This window comes from Globicephala melas, chromosome 1 (assembly GCF_963455315.2).
Source record: "Globicephala melas chromosome 1, mGloMel1.2, whole genome shotgun sequence".
Lineage (NCBI taxonomy): Eukaryota > Metazoa > Chordata > Mammalia > Artiodactyla > Delphinidae > Globicephala > Globicephala melas.
Window position 1 is genome coordinate 187,013,619 of NC_083314.1, and position 24,667 is coordinate 187,038,285.

General features: G+C 52.8%; 1 protein-coding gene across 7 annotated transcripts in view; it reads left to right on the forward strand.

Moving 5' to 3' along the window:
- CFAP74 (cilia and flagella associated protein 74) overlaps window positions 1-24,667 on the forward strand; it is a 79,791-nt gene that overhangs the window by 27,105 nt on the left and 28,019 nt on the right. For all 7 annotated transcript variants that reach the window (XR_009558893.1, XM_060284170.1, XM_060284161.1 and 4 more), the window contains exons 7-17: window positions 168-278; window positions 637-739; window positions 1,150-1,307; window positions 2,258-2,450; window positions 3,470-3,625; window positions 4,956-5,129; window positions 5,448-5,566; window positions 9,412-9,478; window positions 9,932-10,021; window positions 16,967-17,131; window positions 18,197-18,359. Coding sequence is in view for 6 of the 7 variants with exons in the window: in XM_060284170.1 (XP_060140153.1) it covers window positions 168-278; window positions 637-739; window positions 1,150-1,307; window positions 2,258-2,450; window positions 3,470-3,625; window positions 4,956-5,129; window positions 5,448-5,566; window positions 9,412-9,478; window positions 9,932-10,021; window positions 16,967-17,131; window positions 18,197-18,359 (1,499 nt within the window). In the remaining variant the exon portion in view is untranslated. The remainder of the gene's footprint in view (window positions 1-167; window positions 279-636; window positions 740-1,149; window positions 1,308-2,257; window positions 2,451-3,469; window positions 3,626-4,955; window positions 5,130-5,447; window positions 5,567-9,411; window positions 9,479-9,931; window positions 10,022-16,966; window positions 17,132-18,196; window positions 18,360-24,667) is intronic.

Here is a 24,667-nt window from a genome sequence, read left to right on the forward strand (position 1 = left end):
CCGTGGGATCCGAGCCTGTGGACACCCACAGGGTCCCCACGGCCCCGCCCCCTACCAGGCACAGCGCAGGGCCCTCCCGCCTCATGCACTTGGCCCTGGTCCCGGGCCCTCTGCGGCCAAGCCTGCACAGGACGTGTCCCTGTTCCCGCTGCCCCGTGTCCCTGCAGGAGGTCCGTGTACCTGCAGAAGGAGCACGGGCTCAGGCACCAGAAGCTGGTGGAAGACGCCCAGAAGAACCATCGGAAGGCCGTGAAGTTCCTGAAGGCCTCCCTGGGGAGGTACTGCGGCTCTCTTCTCTCCGCGCCTCTCCTCCTGTCCCTCCCCTCACCCCACCCCCGCCCACACAGGGAAGCCTGAGAAAGTGGATCAATTGCCTTCGTTTTGAAATCCTCCGATTTTATCATTGAGCCGTCACCTCATCACCCAGAAAGAATAAGTGTGTGTTTCCAGCTTTGAGCTGACGGCCGTTAGTTTCAGACGAGGACTCCAGTCTAGAGAAACGGCTTTCACGTTTCCTCATGGTCCACGCGCAGCCCAGCTCTTTCCCACTTGCCTTTAACAGCATGGCGCTTGGCTGCTTCCTTGGGGCTCCTACCCCCGGTGGCCACTGCGCCATGAGCAGGTCCTCCCCGCCAGGATCCGCAAGCAGGAGCAGAGAGAGGAGCTGGAGAGCCGCGAGCACGCGCGCAGGCGCATGGACGCCGTGCTGGCCCTGAAGAACAGCATCTCCGCCAACCGGGTAGGACTGGCCCCACCTCCCGACGCCCTCAGGATGCGCTCACCTGCCCTTGGACAGGCTCCCGCGCTCCAGGGGGACCCGGGCTCGGCGAGGGGAGTGCTGGAGCCCCGGGCCTTCCCAGGGGAAGTGATACCCCCCGGGGCCTGGGGGGCAGTTAGACCAGGGAAGCGGGGAGGGATGTGCAGTGAGCCGCCAGTCCAGTGGAGACAGCGGGGCTCTGGCCTCGGGAAGCCCCTGAGGATTTGGGGGGGCAGCTTCAGGAGGCGCGTGCAGGCGGGAGCAGCGGTGATTTCCACAAACGTTGGCCTCCGGCGCCTCGGGTACGACTTGAGGGCACCCAGCCCACAGAAAGCCCCACTGCGCACGCGCACACCTGGGATGCCGGCACGTCCATGTTCTCTATTCCCAAGGAGACGCTCCGGAAATTTCAAGCATGGGGCCAGGCCAAGGCAGAGCTGGCGGAACAGAGGGCCCAGGCCAAGAAGGAGGTGATTCTGGCCCAAGGTGGGGACGCTTTCAAGCACTTTTGCCATCAACGCCGGCGCCAGGAGCTGGAGGCCCAGAACCGGTGAGGGCCTGGTGGGGCGGCATCCCAGAGTGGTGGGCGGGTGTGTCTGTCACAACCTGCGGCGAGGCTGCCTCTCTCCCTGGGCCTCCCCCTCCCACCCCCCACCCCCCGCATCCTGCTCTCCAGCCCCCAGCAGGCAGGATGTCTCCTGGGCCTCAGGCACAGCCCCCACTGCCCCTGCTGCCCCGGGCATCCCCCGCCCATGGCCTCCTCCCTCCCAAAGGCTGCGGGCAGCCGGGGCTCACTTTCTGGGCTCCCCCAAGCCGGGGCTCAGTGCTGCCTCAGTCCACGCTGCACCCCGTCATCCCCTAAGAACCCCTCGGCCTGCAAGTCCCCCATTCTCAGCTCCCCAGGCTGCACCCGACCTGAGACACAGGGGTCCGCCCGGGGGCTTCCCAAGATGCAAGGGTGAGGTGGCCAACTCTCCTGCCTCAGCCCAGCCTTGCACACAAGGTTCTGTCACTTCCTCTTCATCCTGGAGGGCCTGTCCCTTCCCCCACAAGCAGCCCCGCCCATCGTGGTCACTGTCAGCACCTGCCCAGGTGTGGCCACCCGGTCCTGTCACTGGGGAGTCGCGGTGCCCTGAGTGCCAGCCCCAGCGTTGGGTCATCGCCTGCCTGCAGGGGTCCCAGGGGCAGCTCCTCCTGCCTCGGAGCCCTTAGTCCTGGCAGGTGGGAGGCACCAGCAAGGAGCAGCGGGAATGACTGACTGAGTGACCGGCCTCCAGCCCTGAGACTGCCCTGGTCTGAGCCTCAGGGCGCCCAGTGGCGCCTGGGAACCCGGAGTGGGGGACGCAACAGCTCACGGGGTCGAGGCTTGTGGCGGGGACGGCGCTGGGCCGGAGGTTCGCGTCCCAGGTCTCTGGCCCGGCCACCCTTCTGGGCTCCCTCTGTCGGCTCCTGCGGGCCGAGCCTCTCGGGGTCTGGGTGCAGCTAGCGTTTTCCCCACAGCGCCTTCGAGGAGGAGCAGAAGCTCAGGAAGCACGAGATTGTGAGTCGGATCTTGAAGGAGGAGGCCAGGAGGAAGCAGCGGCCCTCGCCCGCCAGACCCGCGGGCCGGCCGATCCTGAGGGACCAGACCTGGAGCTACGTGGCCGCTTTCCATGACGGGAAGGGCCCGGCGGACCCGCCCTGCTGCCCCCCGGTGAGCGGATGCCCCTGCTACGCTGGACCGCACCGGCCAGCTCCGATCAGGACCGCGGAGAGCGCTCCTGCCCCTCCGCCCCTTCGCCGGATGCAGGCACAGCCTCCGGTCGCCAGGCGGCCCCAGCCCTGGTGCACGTGTTCCATGTCCCTCGCGGCTCCCCCCCCCGGTCTCCGGCGCCTGGCCCGCCTGGGGAAGCAGACCCCCATCGCCACATGTCCCCTGAACAGGATTGTCTTGGGCCACCTTACCCGTCCCCAGATGCCAGAGCCAGGCTGGTGACCAAAGGCCCATCACGGCCCAGGGGAGACGTGTGCCCCCGTCCACCCCCCACGCATGTTCGCCCCGGAGCTGGGCCGCTTCCCTCCATTCCCGCACTCAGTCCTCACATAGAGGGCCGGCCCTGTGCCCGTCACCCCACAGGTGACCTGCTTACCTGTCCCTGAGGGTGTGGGGTAGGGACGTCGGGACCCCATCCTGAGCCCGGCAGCCCTTCTGCTTCTGCTCTGTGTGCCCCCAGCCTGAAGGCCCAGGTCACTGGCTCCAGCAATGCGCTGCCAGCCGGAACCCCCAGGCTGCTTCGTGGGTGCCCCCCAAAGCTGTGCCTCTCTGTCCTCTCGCCCCCAGCCGTGCTCCTGCCCTTCTCCACGTGGGGCCTTTCTCACGCCTCCAGCAACATCGCCCTCCATTCTTGTCCCTGTGCCAGCCTGAGGTCCCTGGAGGGAGGCCCCGTCTGGCCCTAGAGCAGCTGAGGGTCCGTGAAGGGGGTTCCGGGGTGTCCATAAGTTAGAGTTTTGTGGCTCTTCTGGGCGTTGGAGACCAGGCTTTCACGATGTGTAAAGACACTCATGCTGTAAACAGAAGTTGCAAACCCATGTGTGCTCTCGTCTCTGAGTGCGGAGCGGGGCTGGGTCGTCTGCCAAGGCCCTGGAGTCCCGAGGGTTTGCACTTTCTTCCTCCCGGTCAGTACAATCTCTGTTTTCTAGAATAGGCTGTCGCGTTCCTCTCCCCAACTCCAGGAGGGCAGGTCTGCGTTACCCCAAGCCTCTCTGCTGGTGAAGGCCGCGTCCAGCGAGTCCGTCCAGGCGGACAGGGGGAGCCTTGGCCGGGAGGCGGGGACGCTGGCTCAGCCGGAGATCCCCGGGCTCTGGAAGGAGGACTGCAAGCCGTACCAGGTAGCCCCTTGGACACGCGGCCACATCTTTTCATCCGTCTCCCACGTCTCCACCCTGTCCTGGCGACCGTGGCGGCCCCCCTCGCGGGGGCTGCTCTGTGGTCCCCCCCAGCCACCTCCCTCCCAAACAACCACAGGGCCGGTGGTGGCCACACGTGGAGGGATGAGGCAGGGGGCTCGAGGGGTGGGGCCGAGTCCTAACTCTCCAGCTTACTACTGGGGAAATGTGTCGCTAGAAAAAGGCATGAGCTCACACTTGCTTTGGCGGCCTCTTGTCACAGAACACGCGCTATCCAGAGCACTGGTCGTCCTGGCTCTAAGAGGGCAGGCACAGCTCTGGGAGCCGAGAAGCTAGCGAGTGTCCACTGCACGCAGCAGGACACAGGCTCTGGGAGCCGAGGAGCACTGGTCGTGCTGGCTCTAAGAGGGCAGGCACAGCTCTGGGAGCCGAGAAGCTAGCGAGTGTCCACTGCACGCAGCAGGACACAGGCTCTGGGAGCCGAGGAGCACTGGTCGTCCTGACTCTAAAAGGGCAGGCACAGCTCTGGGAGCTGAGAAGCTAGCGAGTGTCCACTGCACGCAGCAGGGCACAGGCTCTGGGAGCCGAGGAGCACTGGTCGTGCTGGCTCTAAAAGGGCAGGCACAGCTCTGGGAGCTGAGAAGCTAGCGAGTGTCCACTGCACGCAGCAGGACACAGGCTCTGGCCCTGTCTCTGCACTGGTCAGCGGAGGCCCGCGGCCACCTGGAGGACATCGCCCGGCCTTGGTCTGTGTACAAGTTGGTTCCCATCGCTCTGAGGGCAAAGCCATTTTGGTTCCGCTGGTTCTGAGGAGGCCTGCCGCTGCTCTGCTCGGGCCCGGCCACTCCCTGGGCACCACCGGTCAGCAGGCCGGCTCCCACCCAGGAGAGCGAGGCAGGAGGATGCCAGCCCCTGGGCCAGCAGGGGCACCGGGAACCAGGCCCCCAGAGGGTCCTTCTTCAAGTCACTAAGCCGGTCAGGGAGGCACCTTTATTTGTGCCACTGAAAAAATGTTGCTTCCGGTAGAGTTTTTCAAGAACTTTCTCTTGGCCTGATTTTAAAATCTAGAAAATACCCCTCTGCCATTATTTCCTGGAAATCCGCCGGCTCCTGGATGGCCCTGCTTGACCCCTTGTTTCTCCCCTGACCCTGCCATACCCCCTCCCCGGCCTTGCTGGTGCCCACCCCACCCCGGCCCCATGTGGCCGTGGTGGCCCCCGGCTCCGGGCTGTCCATTTCCTTTACTCCCCAGCTGACCTCAGGGAGCCCTGGGGGGGCTCCCGAGCTGACCACTGTCCTCACAAAACCCCAGGTGCCCAAGGAGGATGTGGACCAGAAGTCCGTGGGCGGAACGAAGACCGACAAGGACATCCTGGCACGCACTGCGCAGCAGCTGTGCCGCGGGGTGACCCACAAGCAGGTGGCATCCAGGCGCGAGTTCAGAGGGTGTCCCTTCCACAGCAAGCCCAAGCTCGTCCACTTCAAGGTGAGCCCAGGGTCCTCGCCTGGGGCTGAGGGGACAGGGCCCGGTCTCACACGAGGGGTCAGACACCAGCCCCAGGAGGGCGATTGTCCTGGGGGGCTGGCACGTCACACCTTCCTGGTCCCTCTGGAGGACCCAGGCACCACCCGACCCTTTGCTGGCGGACCCCCACCCGCTGGTCCCCAGGAGGCCACTTCCTGCCTGAGGCGGGGGTCCTACGAGACCATGGAGGGTGTCCCCATCTCCCAGGCGGGAATGTCAGGTGCCGAGAAGCATCCGCCAGAAAACTCGGAGCAGTAACTTTTTATCTGCTTTTCCTAGGACTTTGATATCGGCAAAGTGTACAAGAAAAAGATCACGCTGATTAACGCCACCTACACGATTAACTACTGCAAGCTGGTGGGCGTGGAGGAGCGCCTCGGGGACTTCATCCACATCGAGTACTAGGGGGTGGGGGGGGAGGCGGGCGGCGCGCGGGGGTGGGGGGGAGGCGGGCGGCGCGCGGGTGGCGGGGGGGGGGGGGGAGGCGGGGAGGCGGGGGGGCGGAGGCGGGCGGCGCGCGGGTGGCGGGGGGGTGGAGGGCGGGCGGCGTGCGGGGCGGGTGCTTCAGTCCCTGCAACTGCTATCAGAGCCTTTTTATTTGACCCACATTTTGGGCACAAAACCTTCAGCTTGGGTCCCCGTGGGCATTTTGTAAAGTGGCTCCTCCGCCTTCCTGAGACCAGCCCAGTTTTCCCTGATAAATGGCTTGATGTTTTCCCCTTCATTGTGTTTTGAGGTTGACCACTCTGGGTAAGATTTCCCTGGAGGGCCTTGTGCCTTTTCAAGGTGAAGAAGAAAGCCATCTTTTATTTCGGGACTGTGTACTTGAACTCTGTATTTAAATTTTTTTTCTTTTCTTTTAATTGTATCCAATAATTCTTTTTTTTTATTGGAGTAAAATTGCTTTACAAGGTTGTGTTAGTTTCTACCGCACAATGAAGTGAATCAGCTGTATGTCTACATACATCCCCTCCCTCTTGTACCTCCCTCGCACCCCCCACCATCCCACCCCTCTAGGTCGTCACAGAGCGCCGAGCTGAGCTCCCTGTGCTACACAGCAGGTTCCCACTAGCTATCTGTTTTACACGTGGTAGTGTATTTATGTCAAACCTAATATCCCAATTCGTCCCACCCTCCCCTTCCCTCCACTGTGTCCACATGTCCGTTCTCTACGTCTGCGTCTCTATTCCTGCCTGTAAATAGGTTCCCCTGTACCATTTTTCTAGATTCCGTATATATGCATTAACATACGGTATTTGTTTTTCTCTTTCTGACTTGCTTCACTCTGTATGACAGACTCTAGGTCCATCCACATCTCTACAAATGACCCAATTTCGTTCCTTTTTATGGCTGGGTAATATTCCATTGTATATATGTACCACATCTTCTTTATCCATTCATCTGTCTATGGACATTTAGGTTGGTTCCGTATCCTGGCTATTGTAAATAGTGCTGCAATGAACATTGGGGTGCATGTGTCTTTTTGAATTATGGTTTTCTCAGGATATATGCCCAGCAGTGGGATTGCTAGGTCATATGGTAATTCTATTTTTAGTTTTTTAAGAAACTTCCATACTGTTCTCCATAGTGGCTGTATCAATTTACATTCCCACCAACAGTGCAATAGGGTTCCCTTTTCTCCTCACCCTCTCCAGCATTTGTTGTTTGTAGATTTTCTGATGATGCCCCTTCTGACTGGTGTGAGGTGGTACCTCATTGTAGTTTTGATTTGCATTTCTCTAATAATTAGTGATGTTGAGAATCTTTTCATGTACCTCTTGGCCATCTGTTACGTCTTCTTTGGTGAAATGTCTATTTAGGTCTTCCACCCATTTTTTATTTGGGTTGTTTGTATTTTTTGATATTGAGCTCCGCGAGCTGTTTGAATATTTTGGAGATTAATCCTTTGTCCGTTGCTTCATTTGCAAATATTTTCTCCCATTCTGAGGGTTGTCTTGTCGTCTTGTTTATGGTTTCCTTTGCTGTGCAAAAGCTTTGAAGTTTCATTAGGTCCCATTTGTTTATTTCTGTTATTTTCATTATTCTAGGAGGTGGGTCCAATGTATTTAAATTTTTCCTCTGTTGCAGGGTTTCAGGTTTCTTCCTTTGAGACCCCACTGATACCTGACTTGGGTCCTCTTTTGTGTCTGATTTTCTTTCTGTCCCTGTAATCCTTGCTTCTTTCCTGTTTTGCTTTCCCCTCATTTTTCTTGTAACCACCGTTGCTGTGTCTTCTGCGGGACCTTCTTCTCTTCTGCTCCTTGAGCATTTTGCCTTTGCCGTTAAGTTTTTTCTCCTCCCCGCCCTGGTTTCTCCAGCTTCTGTCCTCGGTTTGGAGGTGCCGGGGGCTCCTGCTGTGAGTGCTGCAGCCTCCAAGGCCCTGCCCTCTGCCCCCAGGGGCTTCCTGGGGCTGCTCCCTGAGTCCACAGCTCTGGTCAGCCTCCCCCTCGAAGGACGCGCTGTCCGTTCTGTGCCGACTGTGGCCGGGCGCGGGGTCTGCAGAGGCTCACGTGTTTATCGCCTGCGTGTCCTCCGCCTTCCAGGCATGCTGACGGCGGGGGCTTTCCTGTGTTGCTAGTTCTTCCTGTTGAGCTGTGGGTTTCTGGAGGAGTCGGCAGAGGCCCAGAGTCGGGTGGTCGCTGTCACCTAGGCCACCCTGAGGCGCCCCTCCCCAAGCCTGGAGCATTTCCTCTCCACGCTCGGAGGCTCTTACTCCCCCGTCTCCTGTTTTCTGCTGTTACTGTTCCGTCCGATCCCCTGTCTTTGTAGGTTATCGAGCTCTTTCCTCAGGTTGCCGTGAGCTTGCCCTCCCCTTGGGGTCCTGCATGTCTACGGCAGTGTGTCTGGTGTGGACTGACCTTTCCTAGGGCTGCTTAGAACTCCCTGTGCTTCCCGATGGGAGGATTCAGCTCTTTGAACAGCTGTGGGCATTTCTCCGCCCTGTCCCTTCAGATGTCGCCTACCTCCCATCCTCACAGACCTGCCCCCGTGTTCCGATTCGAGCCCTGTCTGTTCTGTGCCCCCCACACCTCCTGACGCCTGTCTCACATCCCCCCCCCCGCCCCGTCATCTCCCTGAGCAGGTTTGTCAGTGTTTCCCGGGGTCCGTCCCTCTGTTGAGTACTTCTGTCCTTGGTCGTATCTAATCGGCTGTTGAAATTGCTTGTTATGTGTCTAACTTCAGTTGCCGTATTTCTCATTTCTGAAAATTCTAAGTTCTTTTTCAGATCAGCTGGTATTTCTTGTTCTTTTCTCACGTCTGTAATTCTCTGCGTCTTTCTACTGCCTGACATCCTTGGAGTCTGGCCCTGCCCCTCGCCGTGTTTCGTGCTGGTCTCTGCGCGGACGTTGAAATCTGGGTTCGAATCTTCCCACGGCTGAGGCTCCACCCTCGGGCCTCTGTTAGTCTGACATCACAATGCTTACCTCCCGATCCGAGGAGGTTTGGATTTGCTTCTTCCTGCTGCCACTGGGATGCTGCCAGCCAGGGACAGATTTTTATATTACATTTTTAGCTTGTGTTATTTCTGTACAAAGTACAGTAGGTAACATCCAACCTTGTGAAAATGGACTTTGTGTTAGAAACTTTGTGAGGGGCTTCTTTTTCTCACCCAAATCCAGACCAAGTCCCTCCAAGTGTCCCCAGGAAGGTGGGGCTGTTTTTCTGGGTCTTTCACTGAAAGTGGAGCTCAGAGGGCTCCAGCTGAATGCAGGGCCCACAGTCCCAGCTCCCTACCTGTCTCACACACCTGACCTTGATCCTAAAACCCTAGATCCTTGGTTCAGGCCTCGCACGTGTTCTTGGGGGGACTGTGACCACTGCTCACCCCAGAGCATCTGTCCCTCTGGAGTTGGCCCCTGGGGACTTGCCTCCTTCCTCCCTCCCCCCCTCCCCCCTTCCTCCTCCCTCCCTCCCCCTCCCTCCTTCCCTCCCCCTCCCTCCCCCTCCCTCCCTCCCTCCCTCCCTCCCTCCTCCCCCTTCCCTCCCCCCTTCCTCCTCCCTCCCTCCCCCCCTCCCCTCCCCGCTTCCTTCCTTCCTTCCCTCAGCCCTTCACTCACACAACTGACTCTCAGGTGTTCCTCGAGCATCTCCTGTGAATTGAGTCCTGGCGAGGCAGCAGGGGCTCAGCACCCAGGACAGGCGAGAGGGGGGGCCCCAAAGCCCCTCTGGGGCGCCAGCTGTTTGGACAGTGGCTTCTGCACGAGCACAGGGCGCTCACCTCCCGCCTTCATTGCACCTGCAGCTTTGACCCCCCTGGTCCCATGCCAGCCGGCATGTCCTGTGAAGTGCTTGTCACCTTCAAGCCCACGGTGAGTGTTGAGGCCAAGCCGTGGAAAAGGGGGTTTTCTCACCCTGTCGCAAGAGGGTGGTGGGTGGAATCGGGGTCTCCGCTGCCCCCCAGTCTCCACAGAGTGCTGTGACGGAGGAGGGACACACCTCAGAAGGGGTCACGCGGGCCCCCGTTAGGGGGGTTTTATGCCCAAAACGTATTGGAATGTCCCTCAATGCCAGCAGGGTGACAAGGCGGCTCCTCTGTGCCGCTGGCTGCCAGGTGTGAGCACTCATGCTAGCGGGTCCGAGGGGGCGCGCTCCGTGGACCCCTCCCTCGGGCGGGGGTGGTGGCCATGCCTGTGTGGACAGCGCATGTCCCCGCGGATGGACCCCTCCCTCGGGCGGGTGGTGGTGGCTGTGCCTGTGCGGACAGCGCATGTCCCCGCGGAGGGCTGCGAGCATGTGCGTGGTTGGGTGGTTTTACTTTCTAGGTAAACAAAGATCTGGAAGGAAACGTCTCGTTTCTGGCTCAGACGGGCAGGTTTTCCGTGCCACTGAAATGTTCAGCGAAGAAATGCTCCGTGAGTTCTCACCAAGCGTCCGGGTTGGGAGGGTGGGCGGCCGGGGCCTGAGGCGTCCAGCCTGGGAGGTGGGCACCCGTGGCAACGCTGGAAACGTCCAGGCGAGTCCTGTGCTGTGTGGAGCCCAGATTGCAGGAACCCCGGGTCAGAGGAGACCCTGCTCCTCCTGAAAGCTCTGTGGGGTCCCTTTGATTCCTTTCTTTTTTTGAGCTCTAGTCGCCATGCTGCATCTTACATCCCCAGACCTTATAACTGAAGTTTGTGCCTTTGGACCCCCTTCACCCATTTTGCCCACCTCCACCCCTGCCTCTGGGAACCACCATCTGTTTTTGTATCTGTGAGTTCCACGTTTTTTAGATTCCACATATAAGTGCGATCATACAGTATCTGTCTTTTCTGCCTGACTTATTTCACTTAGCTCAGTATCATCCAGGTTGTCGCAAATAGCAAGGTTTCCTTTTTAATGGCTGAATAACGTTCCGTTTCATATGCACCACATCTTCTTTATCCATCCATCCATCGATGGCCGCTTAGGTTGCTTCCATGTCTTGACTTTTGTAAATGGTGCTTCCGTGAACATGGGCATGCACGCAACTCTTCTGATGATACCAATTTCATGCCTTTGGATAAATACCCAGAAGTGGAATTGCTGGATCATATGGTAATTCTACTTTTAATTTTTTGAGGAACCCCCATACTGTTTTCCGTAGTGGTTGCACTAATTTCATTCCCACCAACAGTGCACGAGGGTTCCCTTTTCTCCACGTCCTCTCCAACACTTGTTATTTCTTTCTTTTTGATAATAGCTATTCCAGCAGTATAAGGTGATGTCCCACTGTGGTTTTGCTTTGCACTTCTCTGATGACTAGTGATACTGACCACCTTTCATGTACCTGCTGGCCATTTGGATGTCTTCTTTGGAAAAATATCTATTCAGTTCCTCTGCCCATTTGTAAATCAGATTGTTTGTTTTTTTGTTTGTTTGTTTTTGCTATTCAGTTGTGTGAGTTCTTCATATATTTTGGATATTAACCCTTTATCAGGTATGTGATTTGTAAATAATTTCTCCCATTCCATAGGTTGCCTTTTCATTTTGTTGGTGATTTCCTTTGCTGTGCAGAATGGATTTTTTCTTTTAATTAAGAAAAGTTTCAAAGTAATGAAGAGCAGAAAGAAGAGTACAATGTATATCCATGTACCCACTTCCAGAGTCCAGTCATTGTCAGCATGTGCCCCACTTGCCTCAGCTGTCCACCTGTCTGTGTTTGCTGGCCCACTTCCAAGTGACTTAGCGATATCACAGCACTCAGCGCCCACCCTTATAAAATGTCAGCATCTAGAATAAAATTAACCACACTCCTAGCTATCGCCTGTCACCAGTGCACATTCCAATGTACTGAGATGTCCCCAAACCAGCTTTTATAGCTGTGATTTTTTAAGCTGGGGTACAGTCAGGCTCACACACTGCATGGGATTATTAGGTTCTTAAGTCTCTTTTTTATACCGCTGTAACCATTTCTAGTGCACAGCAGGGGTGCTAAGCATTTCACGCTGTTGCGCAGCCCTCACCAGAGCTCTTCGTTTTGCCAAACCGAAGCTCTGTCCCCACTAAGCGCTCCCTCCGGCCCCTGGCGACCTCCATTCTGCTTTCTGTCTCTACAAACACGATGGCGCTAAGTGCCTTCTACAAGTGGAATCACAAGTATTGTCCCCTTTGTGACTGGCTTGTTTCACTGAGCACAGTGCCCTCAAGGTCCACCCACGTTGTAGCCTGGGTCAGAGTTTCCTTCCTTTTCAGGCTGATTGCTGTGGAGGGCTTTGCTTCTGTCCTTTTGCTGTTTGTTTTCATGGCCGCATAGCTCTTTTGTCCCTCATTTCCTGCGCGACTGTCTCCTTTATGTTTAGTTGATTTTATGCAGTGAAGTGTTTAAATTCCTTTCTCATCTCCTTTCACGTATTTTCTTTGCGGTTCCCGTGAGATTACATTGAACATCCTAGAGTTATAACAGTCTGACTTGGGTTTGTATTAGCCGACTTCGACAGCTTACGAAAACCCTGCTGCTTTACAACTTTGCTCCTACTCTGCGCAGTCACTGATGTCACAGAATTACATTTGTATAACTTGCGTGTCCAGTAACATGAACTAAAATTTTTAAATGCATTAGTTTCTTAAGTTATATAGAAAACAGAATGTGGAGTTACAAACCAAAGTTACAGTAACACTAGCTTTTAGACTAATAATTGCTTTTTAAAATAATGTATTAGTGTTTTAAACCATGTAGGAACTAAAAGTGCAGTTACAAACCATTGCGACAGTGACACCAGCTTCCATAATTGCCCACGTGTTTCCCTCTGCAGAGCTTGGAGTTACTGTCTGGGGCCCTTTCCTCTCACCTGCGGGGCTCGCTGGGGCATTTCCTGCAGGCGAGTCTGTGGTGAGGAACTCCCGCAGCTTTTGTCTATCCGGGACTGTCTTGATTTCTTCCTCACTTTTAAAGGTTGTAGGATGCTCGACTGACATTTTTCTTCCTTGAGCACTTTGAATAAATGGGCTCACGGCGCCCTCGCCTCCAAAGAGTCTGATGAGAAACCTGCCCATGATGTTCCTCAGGCTCCTTGTGTGTGACGGGTCATTTCTCTCTTGCTGCTGTCAAGATTTTCTCTCTTTCTCTGGCCTTTAACAGTCCGATTAGAAGGTGTCTCAACACGAGTCTCTTTGAGTTCATCCTACTTGGGGTTTGTTGAACTTCTTGGATGTTTATATCATACCTTTCATCGAATGCCGGAACCTTTCGGCCATTATTTTTTGAAGTATTCTCTCTCTGCCCTTTTCTCTCCTCCTCCTAGGACCCCACAATGCGTATAGTGGCCCCTTGATGGTGTCCCACAGACCCCTCAGGCTCTGTTCACTTTTCTTCAGCCTTTTTTCTTCCTCTTCCTCAGCCTCGATGACCCCATTGTCCCGTCTCCAGGTTCCCGGATTCTGTCTTCTCCCTGATCAGATCCACCTCTGAATCCTGCTACTGAGTTTTCACTTCAGTTCTGGTACTTTTCAGCTCCAGATTTTTGTTGTTGTTTCTTTTTAGAAACGTTGGCATTTCCATTTTGTTCACACATCATTTTCTTGACTCCCTTCACACCTTCCTTTACCTCCTTTCCCTCTTTGAGCATCTTTAAGACAGTTGTGTCAAAGTCCTGCTCAAGTAGACCTGCCATCAAGTCCTTTTCAGGGACAGTTTCTGTTGATTTATTTTTTCTTTGAATGAATCATACTTTCTGTTTCCTTGTATGATTGTGGAGCACTGGACATTTGAATCTAATAATGTGGTAACTCTGGAAATCAGGTTTTCCCCTTTTCCAGGGTTTGCTGTGTTTTGTTATTGTTTCTGTTTCTTTGCCTTTTGACTGCTGTCAGCTCTCTCTGTGCTGAGGGTCAGCCTGAGATGTAACCTTACTGTCTTCCCAGGTCTCTTCTGAGCCTTTCCCTAGGCGTGCCTGGTCACTTCCTGGTTTTCCCTGTCCTAAACTTTAATATCTGACTCACAAATGAGGAAAAAGAGAAAAATGAAGGAGGGGAGGAAAGAAAGTGTGCTGGCCCTTTAAGTCCCCTGGAGTCACTTCAGGAGAGGGGGAGGGGCATGTGACAATGGGACAGGAGCAGCAACTATGGTAGTTCTATTTGAGGAACCTCCACACTGTTTTCTACGTAGCTGCACCATCTTACATTCCCACAAACAGTGCACAAGAGTTCCAATTTCTCCACGTCTTCACCAGCACTTGTTGTTTTCTGGGGTTTTTTGACAGGAGCCATCCTGATTGGTGTGAGGTGGTGTCTCATTGTAGCTTTGATTTGCATTTCCCTGATGATCAGTGATGTTGAGCATCTTTTCATGTGCTTGTTGGCCATGGGTATGTCTTCCTCGGAAAAATGTCTATTCAAGTCCTTTACTCATTTTGAATTTGGTTGTCATTTGTTTTGTTGTTGTTGAGTTTTAGGAGTTCTCTGTGCGTTCTGGGTATTAACCCCTTATCAGATATATGAGTTGCAAATATTTTCTCCCATTCTCTGGGCTGTCATTTTACTCTATAGAAAATGTCTTTTGATATAAAAATTTTTTCAACTTTCATGAAGTCCAGTTTGTCCATTTTTTCTTTCATTGCCTGCACCTTTGGTGTCGTATCTAAGAAATTATTACCAAATTCAGTGTTGTGAAGATTTTACCCTTTGTTTTCTTCTAAGGGTTTTATTGTTTTAGGTCTTATATTTAGGCCCTTGATCCATTTTAAGTTAATTTTTGTGTATGGAATTAGGTAATTCTTTTGCATGTGGACATCCACTTTTCCCAGGGCCATTTGTTGAAAAGACTGTCTTTTCCCCCATTGAATGGTCTTGGCACCCTTGTCAAAAGTTATTTGACCATATATGTGAGGGTTTATTTCTAGGCTCTCTGTTCTACTCCATTGGTCTGTACGTCTGTCTTTATGCTAGTGCCACACTGTTTTGATCACTGTAGCTTTGCAGTAAGTTTTGAAATGAGGAAGAATGACTCCTCCAGTTTTGTTCCTCCTTTTCAAGATTGTTTGGGCTATTCTGGGTCCCTTGTGATTCCATATGAATATTAGAATGGATTTTCCTGTTGCCTTAAAAAATGTCATTTGAATTTTGATAGGGATTGCATTGAATCTGTAGATTGCTTTGGGTAATATTGATTTCTTAACAATAGTAAGTCTTACAGTCCATGAATGTGGGATGTGTTTCCATTTATTTATGTCTTCTTCCAACAATGTTTTGTAGTTTTATGGTACAAGCCTTTCACCTCCTTGGCTAAGATAACTCTTAAAAATTTTATTCTTTTTTTATGTCATTGTAAATGGATTTGTTTTTGTAATTTCCTTTTCAGATTGTTCACTGTTCATGTACAGAAATGCAACTGATTCTTGTGTGTTGACTTTGTATCTTGCTACTTTGATGAATTTGTTTATTAGATCTAACAGCTTTCTTGTGGAGTCTTTAGGATTTTCTGCGTATAAGATCATGTAATCTGCAAACAGAGATAATTTTACTTCTTCCTTTCCAACTTGGATACCGTTTTTTTCTTGACTAATTGCTGTGGCTAGAATTTCTAGTACTATGTCGAATAGAAGTGGGGAAAGCAGGCATCCTTCCCTCATTCCTCATCTTAAAGTAAAAGCTTTCAGTCTTTCACCATTGAATATTATGTTATGTTTTATTGCAATATTATGTTATGTTGCTTTCATATTTGGTTTTTATTATATTAAGGTAGTTTCTTTCTATTCCTATTTTGTTGAGTGCTTTTATTATAAAAGCGTGTTGAATTTTGTCAGATGCTTTTTCTTCATCAATTGAGATAATCATGTGGGTTTTTCCCCTTCATTTTGCTGATGTCACATACTTCATTGATTGATATTTTTACATTCAACCATCCTTACATTCCAGGAATAAATTCCACTTGGTCATTGTGTATATTCTGTTTGCTAATATTTTGTTGAGGGTTTTTGCAATCAATATTCATAAGGCATTTTGGTCTGTACTTTTCTTTTGTTGTGGTATCTTTGTCTGGCTTTGGTATCAGGGTTATGCCAGCCTCCTAGATGAGTTATGAAGTGTTTCTACCTCTTCAGTTTTTTGGAAAGTTTGAGAAGGGTTGGTATTCTTTAAGTGTTTGGTAGAATTCATCAGTGACGCCATCAGGTTCAGGGCTCTTCTTTGTCAGGAGATTTTTTATGATACATTCAATGTTCTTACTAGTCACAGGTCTCTTCAAATTGTCTGATTTCTTTCTGGTTCAGTGTTGGTAGGTTTTTGTTTTCTAGGAATTTGTACATTTCATCTGGGTTTGTTGCAGGTTGTTGGTATGAGTGTTTATAGTACTCACTTACAATGCTTTTTACTTCTGTAGAATCAGTATTAATGTCCCCACTTTCATTTCTGATTTTAGTAATTTGAGTCTTTCTTTTCTTAGTCCATGTAGCAGAAGTTTGTCAATTTTGTTGATCTTTTGAAGAACCAACTTTTGATTTCATTAATTTTCTTTATTTTTCTATTCTCTCTTTTGTTTGTCTCTGCTCTGATCTTTATTATTTTCTTCTGTCTGCTAGTTTTGGATTTAGTTTGTTCTTTTCCTGATTTCTTCAGTAGCAAACATAAGTTGTTGACTTGAGATCTGTCTTGTTTTATGTTTGGTTTTGGTTTTGGTTTTGGTTTTTTGGCTGCACCATGCGGCTCGCGGGATCCTAGTTCCCCGACCAGCAGTCAAACCCTGGCCCTCCACAGTGAAAGTTCAGAGTCCCAACCGCTGGACCGCCAGGGAACTCCCTGTCTTGTTTTTTAACGTAAGCTGTGTAATGTAATGTAATGTAATGTCAGTTTTTTCTTTAATAAATTTATTTATTTTATTTATTTTTGGCCGCGTTGGGTCTTCGTTGCTCTGCACAGGCTTTCTCTAGTTGCGCTGAGCGGGGGCTACTCTTCGTTGCGGTGCGCGGGCTTCTCATTGCGGTGGCTTCTCTTGCTGTGGAGCACGGGCTTCAGTAGTTGTGGCGTGTGGGCTCTAGAGCGCAGGCTCAGTAGTTGTGCCACGCAGGCTTAGTTGCTCCTCAGCATGTGGGATCTTCCTGGACCAGGGCTTGAACCCGTGTCTCCTGCACTGGCAGACAGATTCTTAACCCCTGCGCCGCCAGGGAAGTCTCTGACTTTTCAAAACTTGCACTCAGGTGCTCCCAAACTGCCATGATCAGTACACAGTCTATGATTTCTGGGATGTGGACTGTGTCCTGGGCTGTGCAGAGGCCCTGCCTCCCCCCATGAGCCAGAGGCAGCCGGCGCTCCTGTGTCCCCTCAGGGGTGCAGGGTGACAGGTGGGAGAGGAGAGCTTGCTGTGAGCCTGGCGTGGTCACCCTGGCTCACTCGGGGTCCTTGGGCAGCTGTCCCTCGACAAGGAGCTCATCGACTTCGGCAGCTGCGTGGTGGGTGAGACTGCATCCCGGACCGTCACGCTGACCAACCTCGGGGGCTTGGGCACCGGGTTCAGGTTTCTCCTGGCATCAGAGTGCTGTGAGATGGACACGTCCCCGTCGGTCTTCAGCACGGTGAGTGTGCTGCTGCTCCTGGTCAGTGCCGTGGCTGCCCGGCCAAGGGCAGCATGTGACATCTCCCGCCCCGAGACACAGTCCCACGAGTGTAAAGGGGCCACGCCGATGTGGGCGGGAGAAGGCCCAGAAGCAGGACGGCCTCCGGTCAGTCTAGGCAGAAGAGATCTGTCTCCGTAAGGAGTGCACCTAGGGCAGCAGGATGCTGTCCCGTCATACGTGTTGGCAAGGTGGTGGCCAAGCGCTCCAGGCCCTAAAGTCCCAGCCTGTGGGGACGGGCGGTCCAGCCCAGACACCCCAGGCTGAAAAGCCCAGCAAACCCTGCCCCGCACCTGCACCTCTCCCAAAGGTGCGAGGGGGGCCCTGGTCCTCTCACGGGAAGGCTGTGCACGTGTGCTGCTGAGGAAGCGGAAACAGGTGAGACCCCATCAGTGGAGACAACTTCCAGCACAGCCAATGGACACTGGGGGGGATTATTTGGGGGTGAGGACAACTGCCTGGGCCCTCAGGGCTCCCCGCGGGCACCAGCCCTCTCCTGGTGGGTGTCTGTCCGGCTGGACGGCAGCTCCACCCAGGCAGTGCCCTGTGTGTCCCCCCGTGGCCCCTGAGTTGCACGCGGCAGGCACTCCGTTGGTCTGTTGTGAGCCCAGGGGAAAGGACTGGGGGCCAGTGACCTCTGGGAAAGGAGCAGAGGTGGGGTTGGGCCGCTCTCAGCCTGCTGGGATCTGAGCTGAAGCCAGGAGAGCTCGGGGCTGGAGCCTGTGGGGGCCCAAGCCCATGTGGGGGAAGAGCAGGTGTCCTGGAGGAACTTGGCTGCGTGCACACATGCAGCAGGCTCTGGGACAGGGCCAAGGCGGAGCCCGCCTGGGCGAGAGGGGCCCTGAGCCCCGGACGAGCCCGGCACGGGTCGCCAGAGAGCGGTTGAGGGGTACTGTGGGAGCCCGCGGCCCCCAGCCCGGATACGGCCAGGCTCTCAACGTGGCCCTCCCCAGATGGCGGGTGCGGACGGTTGATGGGAAAGGCAAGTGGAAACTGCCAGTAAAGGTGTCACGTTCTCTTTTTCAGAGCAGTAACTTCACATATGAAGACAAGGGTTTTGACAGTAACGTCGCCACCAGTTTTTCCAAGCAGCTGACGGCGGGCAATGAGTCCGTGCCCGCAGATGTGCCGAGCCAGAAGGAGTCTGGAAAACTGGACATAAAGGAGAAGGAGGAGGGGCGCCCCGTAGGTGAGCCGGGCCCGCGGCCTGCGCTCAGCACGCAGCCCTGGGCCACCTTGGCCGCAGGGCCCCGAGCCCCAGCCGTTTGACGGGCAGAGGGGCTGGCAGGCCGGGTCGGAGGGCCCCAGAGGGACAGATTCCGGGAGCCACTCCAAGCACGGTTGCGTCCGGCGAAGGCCGGTTGTGCCAGTGTGGTACCGGGGGCTGGGCGGCGCAGAGTTTTTCCGGGCTCCAGTTTTAAGTGAGTAAGAAGATATACATATGCATTTATATATTCAACTACATACTGGTTATGGAGTGGATTAAAATTCGCATCCACATTTAAGCTAACAGAAGACTTAAAGGAAATGCTTTGGACCACCAGGCTGGCCACAGGGGAGCTGCCCTCCTCCCTGCCCTTGGTGGGACATCTGAGGAGCCCTGCCTGGCGGAGGGAGGGAGGGGATGGGGAAGGGGCCGGGGGCTCTGCTGATGGGGTCGCTGAAGGCCCCAGGCTGGCTCCGTCCGGAAGTCAAGTGCATGTAACACGTGAGGACAGTTTAAAGAAGAGCCAGGAAGTCGGCAGCCCGAGCCCAGGCGGAGCTTGAGGAGGACGAGGGCCCAGGCGGCCGCGCTCACCGGACACACCGCCTCCCCAGGGGCGTCCCTCTGGCGTTGTCTTCAGCGTTCCCTTGCCTCCCTTTGCCTTTTCCCTCCACGCTCACGGTCAGAAAGGGCTGCATTTCCCCAGCTTCGGAGCCGCGGGAGCACATCCTGAGTTGTCTGGTTGTGTAGCGTTGAGCTCTGTGGGGCGTCCACGTGGACTGGGCGGGGGTCCTCTGCGTAGCGGCTCCTCTCACGAACATGCCTCGGTCACAGGCCACCCCCACCGGCTCACATCAGGGGGACTTCACGGCGCGGGCCGTGCGCGCAGGGGCTCAGGCGGCGTCTCCAAGTGTGTGAGTCTCCCTGGGGCGTGTCTTTGCCGCATCGCGGGGGACGCGCGGCCTCACTCTTATTACTGCGTCTGTTCTTGTCCCGCGTGGCTGCAGCTGGGACTGCGCTACCCAGTGCAGCTGCCACTAGTCACATCTGGCTATTCAGATTTAAATTAACCAAAATTAAGTAATAGGAGAATTTCGTTCCTCCTTCCCAGGAGCCACATTTCAAGAGCTCGCAGCCACCCGCGGCCCGTGGCTGGGTCCCACTGGGCAGCTCCGCGGGTCGGTCTGGAGGCCTGGGAAGGGAGGCTCCCGTCTGCACTGCTCACGCCGCCGGTGAGGTTGCCTGTCTTTCCAGGTGCCTGTTTACCATTTGTATTTTCTTTTGTATGAAATGCCTGTTCAAGCTTTTCACCCACTTTTCTACGGGGTTGTTTGTCCTTTCTTATTTATTCATAGGAGTTCTTTCCAGATCCTGTATACTTCGCCTTTGTCAGTTAGGAGGTTGCAAAGATTGCCTCCAAGTCGAAGTCGTGGCTCGTCCTTTTACTCCCTTTATGATCTCTTTTCTTAAGTCAGAGTTCTTCATTTTATTTTATTTTTCATTTATTTATTTTTTTGGCCGTGCCACGTGGCATGTGGGATCTTAGTTCCCCAACCAGGGATCAAACCCGCACCCCTCGCATTGGAAGTGCAGAGTGTTAACCGCTGGACTGCCAGGGAACTCCCAAAGTTCTACTTATTTATTTATTTGGCTGCGCCGGGTCTTAGGTGCGGCACGCAGGATCTTCGTTGCGGCATGAGGGATCTTTAGTTGCGTCATGCTAACTCTTAGTTGTGGCATGCGTGCGGGATCTAGTTCCCTGACCAGGGATTGAACCCAGGCCCCGTGCATTGGGAGCAAAGAGTCTTAACCGCTGGACCACCGGGGAAGTCCCGGAAGTCCCAAAGTTCTTAATTTTAATGTTTGCAAATCTACCCATCATTTCTTTTGAGGTGTGTGCTTTATGCCTTTATAGCAACTTTTCCCCTATCCCAAGGACATAAGACATGGCTCTGACGTTTGGGTCTGTGGTCCAGCTAATTTCTGTGTGTGATGTGAGGTAGATGCCAAGGCTCTTCTTTTTCCCACGTGTATGTCCCATTGTTCCTGCAAAACAGGTTGAAAATACTTTCCTTTCCCTGGTGGATTGATTTGTTATCTTTGTTGCAAATGGATTGAAAGTGTGGGTGTACTTCTGGACTCTGTATGCGATCGGTTGACCCATTTACCGCTCCTGACCAGCACTGTCCACCTGGATTACTGTAGCTCTAGGGTTAGCCTTGAAGCCACGTAGTGTTAAGTCACCCAACTTTGCTCTTTTTTTTGGCAAGGTATTTGCTTTGGATATTTTAGGTACTTGCATTTCCATATGTTTTCTTTATGTATAAATTTGTTTATTTTATTTTTAATTTATTTTCGGCTGCGTTGGGTCTTCGTTGCTGCGTGCGGGCTTTCTCTAGTTGCATCGAGCGGGGGCTACTCTTTGTTGCAGTGTGCGGGCTTCTCATTGCAGTGGCTTCTCTTGTTGCAGAGCATGGGCTCTAGGCATGCAGGCTCCAGTAGTTGTGGCACTCGGGCTCAGCAGTCGTGGCTTGCAGGCTTAGTTGCTCCGCGGCATGTGGGATCTTCCCAGACCAGGGCTTGAACCCGTGTCCCCCTGCATTGGCAGGCGGATTCTTAACCACTGCGCCACCAGGGAAGCCCCTGGGGGGCTGTTGATAAACGTTGGTGTGAACGTGGGATGCAGGGGTGCATGGGACCCCTGCCTCGGTATTTTTCTAATACTCCAGGAAAGCATCTTTCAAAAGACCGTTTTTGTAAACTCACACGTGGCTTCAAGACGTACTTTAAATCTACAGTAATCAGGACAGTGTGGTCCAGACAAGGACACATGGATCAGCGGATCAGAACAGAGATTACAAAACATGGAGAGAGGAGAGATACTGCGGTGCACACAGATGGTTCTGTTCCCAGGGGGACAGAGGGTGAGTGGGTAGGGCTCCCTCCTCACCTCCTCTGCCTCCTGTGCTGGCTCAGGGGGTCAGCTGGCCTTGACCCCCAGCACCACACGTCAGGAGGGGCCACCTTCCGAGTGGAGTTTGGGCCACCCCCCACGGGAGGTTCGTGGGGGTCCTCACATCAGCTGTGCAGCTCCCAGCGTGGGCCCCTGAGACCTGCTGGCCCAGAACCTTCCCCACGGCTGCAGCATGGGGCGTGGCAGGAGTGCTCAGAGCAAAGGGTCTGCCTCAGAGGGCTGCACACATGGCGGACAAGTACATCACGAGTATGAGCTGCCCCAGAGCAGAGCAGCAAGGAAGCAGCAGCGTGGGCCCCTTGCCCTTTAAAGGTGGCGAGGGGGTCACCTTGATGGTTGAAAACCATCAGCCAGGACGTCCCTGGTGGCGCAGCGGCTAAGAATCCGCCTGCCAATGCAGGGGACAAGGGTACGAGCCCTGGTCCGGGAAGATCCCACATGCCACAGAGCAACTAAGCCTGTGGGCCACAAGTACTGAGCCTGCGCTCTAGAGCCAGCGAGCCACAACTACTGAGCCTGCATGCCACAACTACTGAAGCCCACGTGCCTAGATCCCGTTCTCGGCAACAAGAGAAGCCACCGCAATGAGAAGCCCGCGCACTGCAACAAAGAGTAGCCCCCACTCGATGCAACTAGAGAAAGCCCGCGCGCAGCAACAAAGACCCAGTGCAGCCAAAAATAAATAAATAAATCAATTTATTTTTTTAAAAAAAGAGAAGAAAACCATCAGCCAGTTCCGTGTGGGTCTGCAGCCTGGACCTGTGACCCCGTGCTGTCTCCAGCTGAGACTTTAGGGGAAAGTGGTCCCAGGTTGGAAGAGCTTCGGGGCCCAGCCACACAAAGGCCAACCCTCTCTGGAGAAGTGCAGCTTCAGCTCAGAACTCAAGGAGCTCCACAGGTAAAGTGCCAGGAAGCACGTGCTCACAGTCAAAACCTCCTCTGCCTCTTCATTACGATACTAGCAGATGGATCCAGCAGGATGTGAGAAAGGATAATACATCATAAGCAAGCGGGGTCTGTCCTCCGAACACAAGGCTGGTTCAGCATTCAAAAATCATCCAATATTGGGCTTCCCTGGTGGCGCAGTGGTTGCGAGGCCGCCTGCCGATACAGGGGACACGGGTTCATGCCCCGGTCCGGGAAGATCCCACATGCCGCAGAGCTGCTAGGCCCGTGAGCCATGGCCGCTGAGCCTGCGCGTCTGGAGCCTGTGCTCCGCAAAAAAAAAAAAGAAAAATCATCCAATATTATTCACCATATCAACAGAAGAAAGAAGAAAAAACATTATGATCGTCTTAACAGATGGAGAAAAAGCTTTTGACAAAATTCCACATCCATTTGTGATGGAAGATCTCAGTGAACTAGGAGTAGAAGAAAATTTCCTCAACCTGATGAAGGGCATCTTTGAAAAACAAGAAACAAAAACTAAACCTGGGCTTCCCTGGTGGCACAGTGGTTGAGAGTCCGCCTGCCGATGCAGGGGACACGGGTTCATGCCCCGGTCCGGGAAGATCCCACGTGCCGTGGAGCGGCTGGGCCCGTGAGCCATGGCCGCTGAGCCTACGCGTCCGGAGCCTGTACTCCGCGATGGGAGAGGCCACAACAGTGAGAGGCCCGCGTACCGCAAAAAAAAAAAAAAACAAAAAAACCTAACAGTTACCATCATACTTGATGAAAGATTGAATGCTTCTCCTGAAGGTTGGGAGTACAGCAAAGATGCTCATTCACTCATAGCTATTCAGTGCAATAAGGCAAGAAAAGGAAATAAAAGAAATAAAATTTGAAAAGAAAAAAAATCAGCTTTATTCACAGACAACATGACTGTCTATCTAGAATATCTCAAAGAATCCCCCAAAAGTTACAGAACTAGTGCGTTTAGCAAGGTCACAGGATACAATATACAAAAATCAAGCACATTTCTAGATAGAAATTAACAATTGGAAATTAAATTTTTATAAGTATCATTTATAAGAGCACCGAAAACATGAACTAGTAAGTTATAAAGCTAAGAAAAAATGTTCAGGGTCTGTATGCTGAAAACTACAAAACTCTGATGAAAGAAATCAAAGGCCTCAATAAATTGGGAGATCCATGGAGCTTGTGGATGGAAAGACTCAATATTGTTAAGAGGTCGGTTCTCCCAAAACTGGCTATAGATGAATGCAATTCTAATCAAAATCTAGCAGGGCTTTTTATGGGAATTGACAAGCTGATTCTAAAATTTATATGGAGGGACTTCCCTGGTGGTCCAGTGGGTAAGACTCCAAGCTCCCAATGCAGGGGGCCTGGGTTCGATCTCTGGTCGGGGAACTAGATCCCGCATGCATGCCGCAACTAAAGATCCTGTGTGCTGCAACTAAGACCCAGTGCAGCCAAAATAAATAATAAATAAAAATTTTTAAACAAATAAAATTTATATAGAAATCTAAAGGACCTAAAATAACAAACAATTTTGAAAAAGAACAAAGTTAGAAGACTCAGACTACCTGATTTCAAGACTTCCTCTAAAGCTGGAGTAACACATAGCGTGATATTGGCAGAGGGAGAGACACAGGGTTTCAGTGGGACAGGATAAAGGGTCCAAAAATAGACCCACACAAATATGCAAAGGTAATTCCTTGGAGAAAGAAAGTCTTGTCCTCAAATGAGACCTTAACAATTAGATAAACATATGCTCCCAAATTAACCTCCATCCATTCCTCTCGCTGTAAACAAAAACTGCTCAAAATCATAGATCTAAATGTAAAACCTAAAATTATAAAACTTCTAAAAGAAACACAGGAGAAAATCTGTGTAACCTTGGTTTGGGCAAAGATTTCTTAGGTATGACATCAAAAGCATGAGCCATTCTTTAAACTGTACGGTTTAAACTATAAACTGTACATCCAAAAAAAAAAAAAAAAAAAACCTCTGGACTTCATCAAAGCTAAAACTATCTGCTCTTCTAAACAGACTGATAAGAGAATGAAAGACAAGCCACTGAGGGCTTCCCTGGTGGCGCAGTGGTTGAGAGTCTGCCTGCCGATGCAGGGGACACGGGTTCGTGCCCCGGTCTGGGAAGATCCCACATGCCGCGGAGCGGCTGGGACTGTGAGCCATGGCCGCTGGGCCTGCGCGTCCGGAGCCTGTGCTCTGCAACGGGAGAGGCCACAGCAGTGAGAGGCCCGCGTACCGCAAAAAAAGAAAAAGATAAGCCACTGACTGTCAGAAAATATTAGCAAATCACTGACCTGATAAAGAACAGATCCAAGTAAGTCAGAAAGAGAAAGACAAATACTGTATGCTGACACATATATACGGAATTTAAGAAAAAAAAATG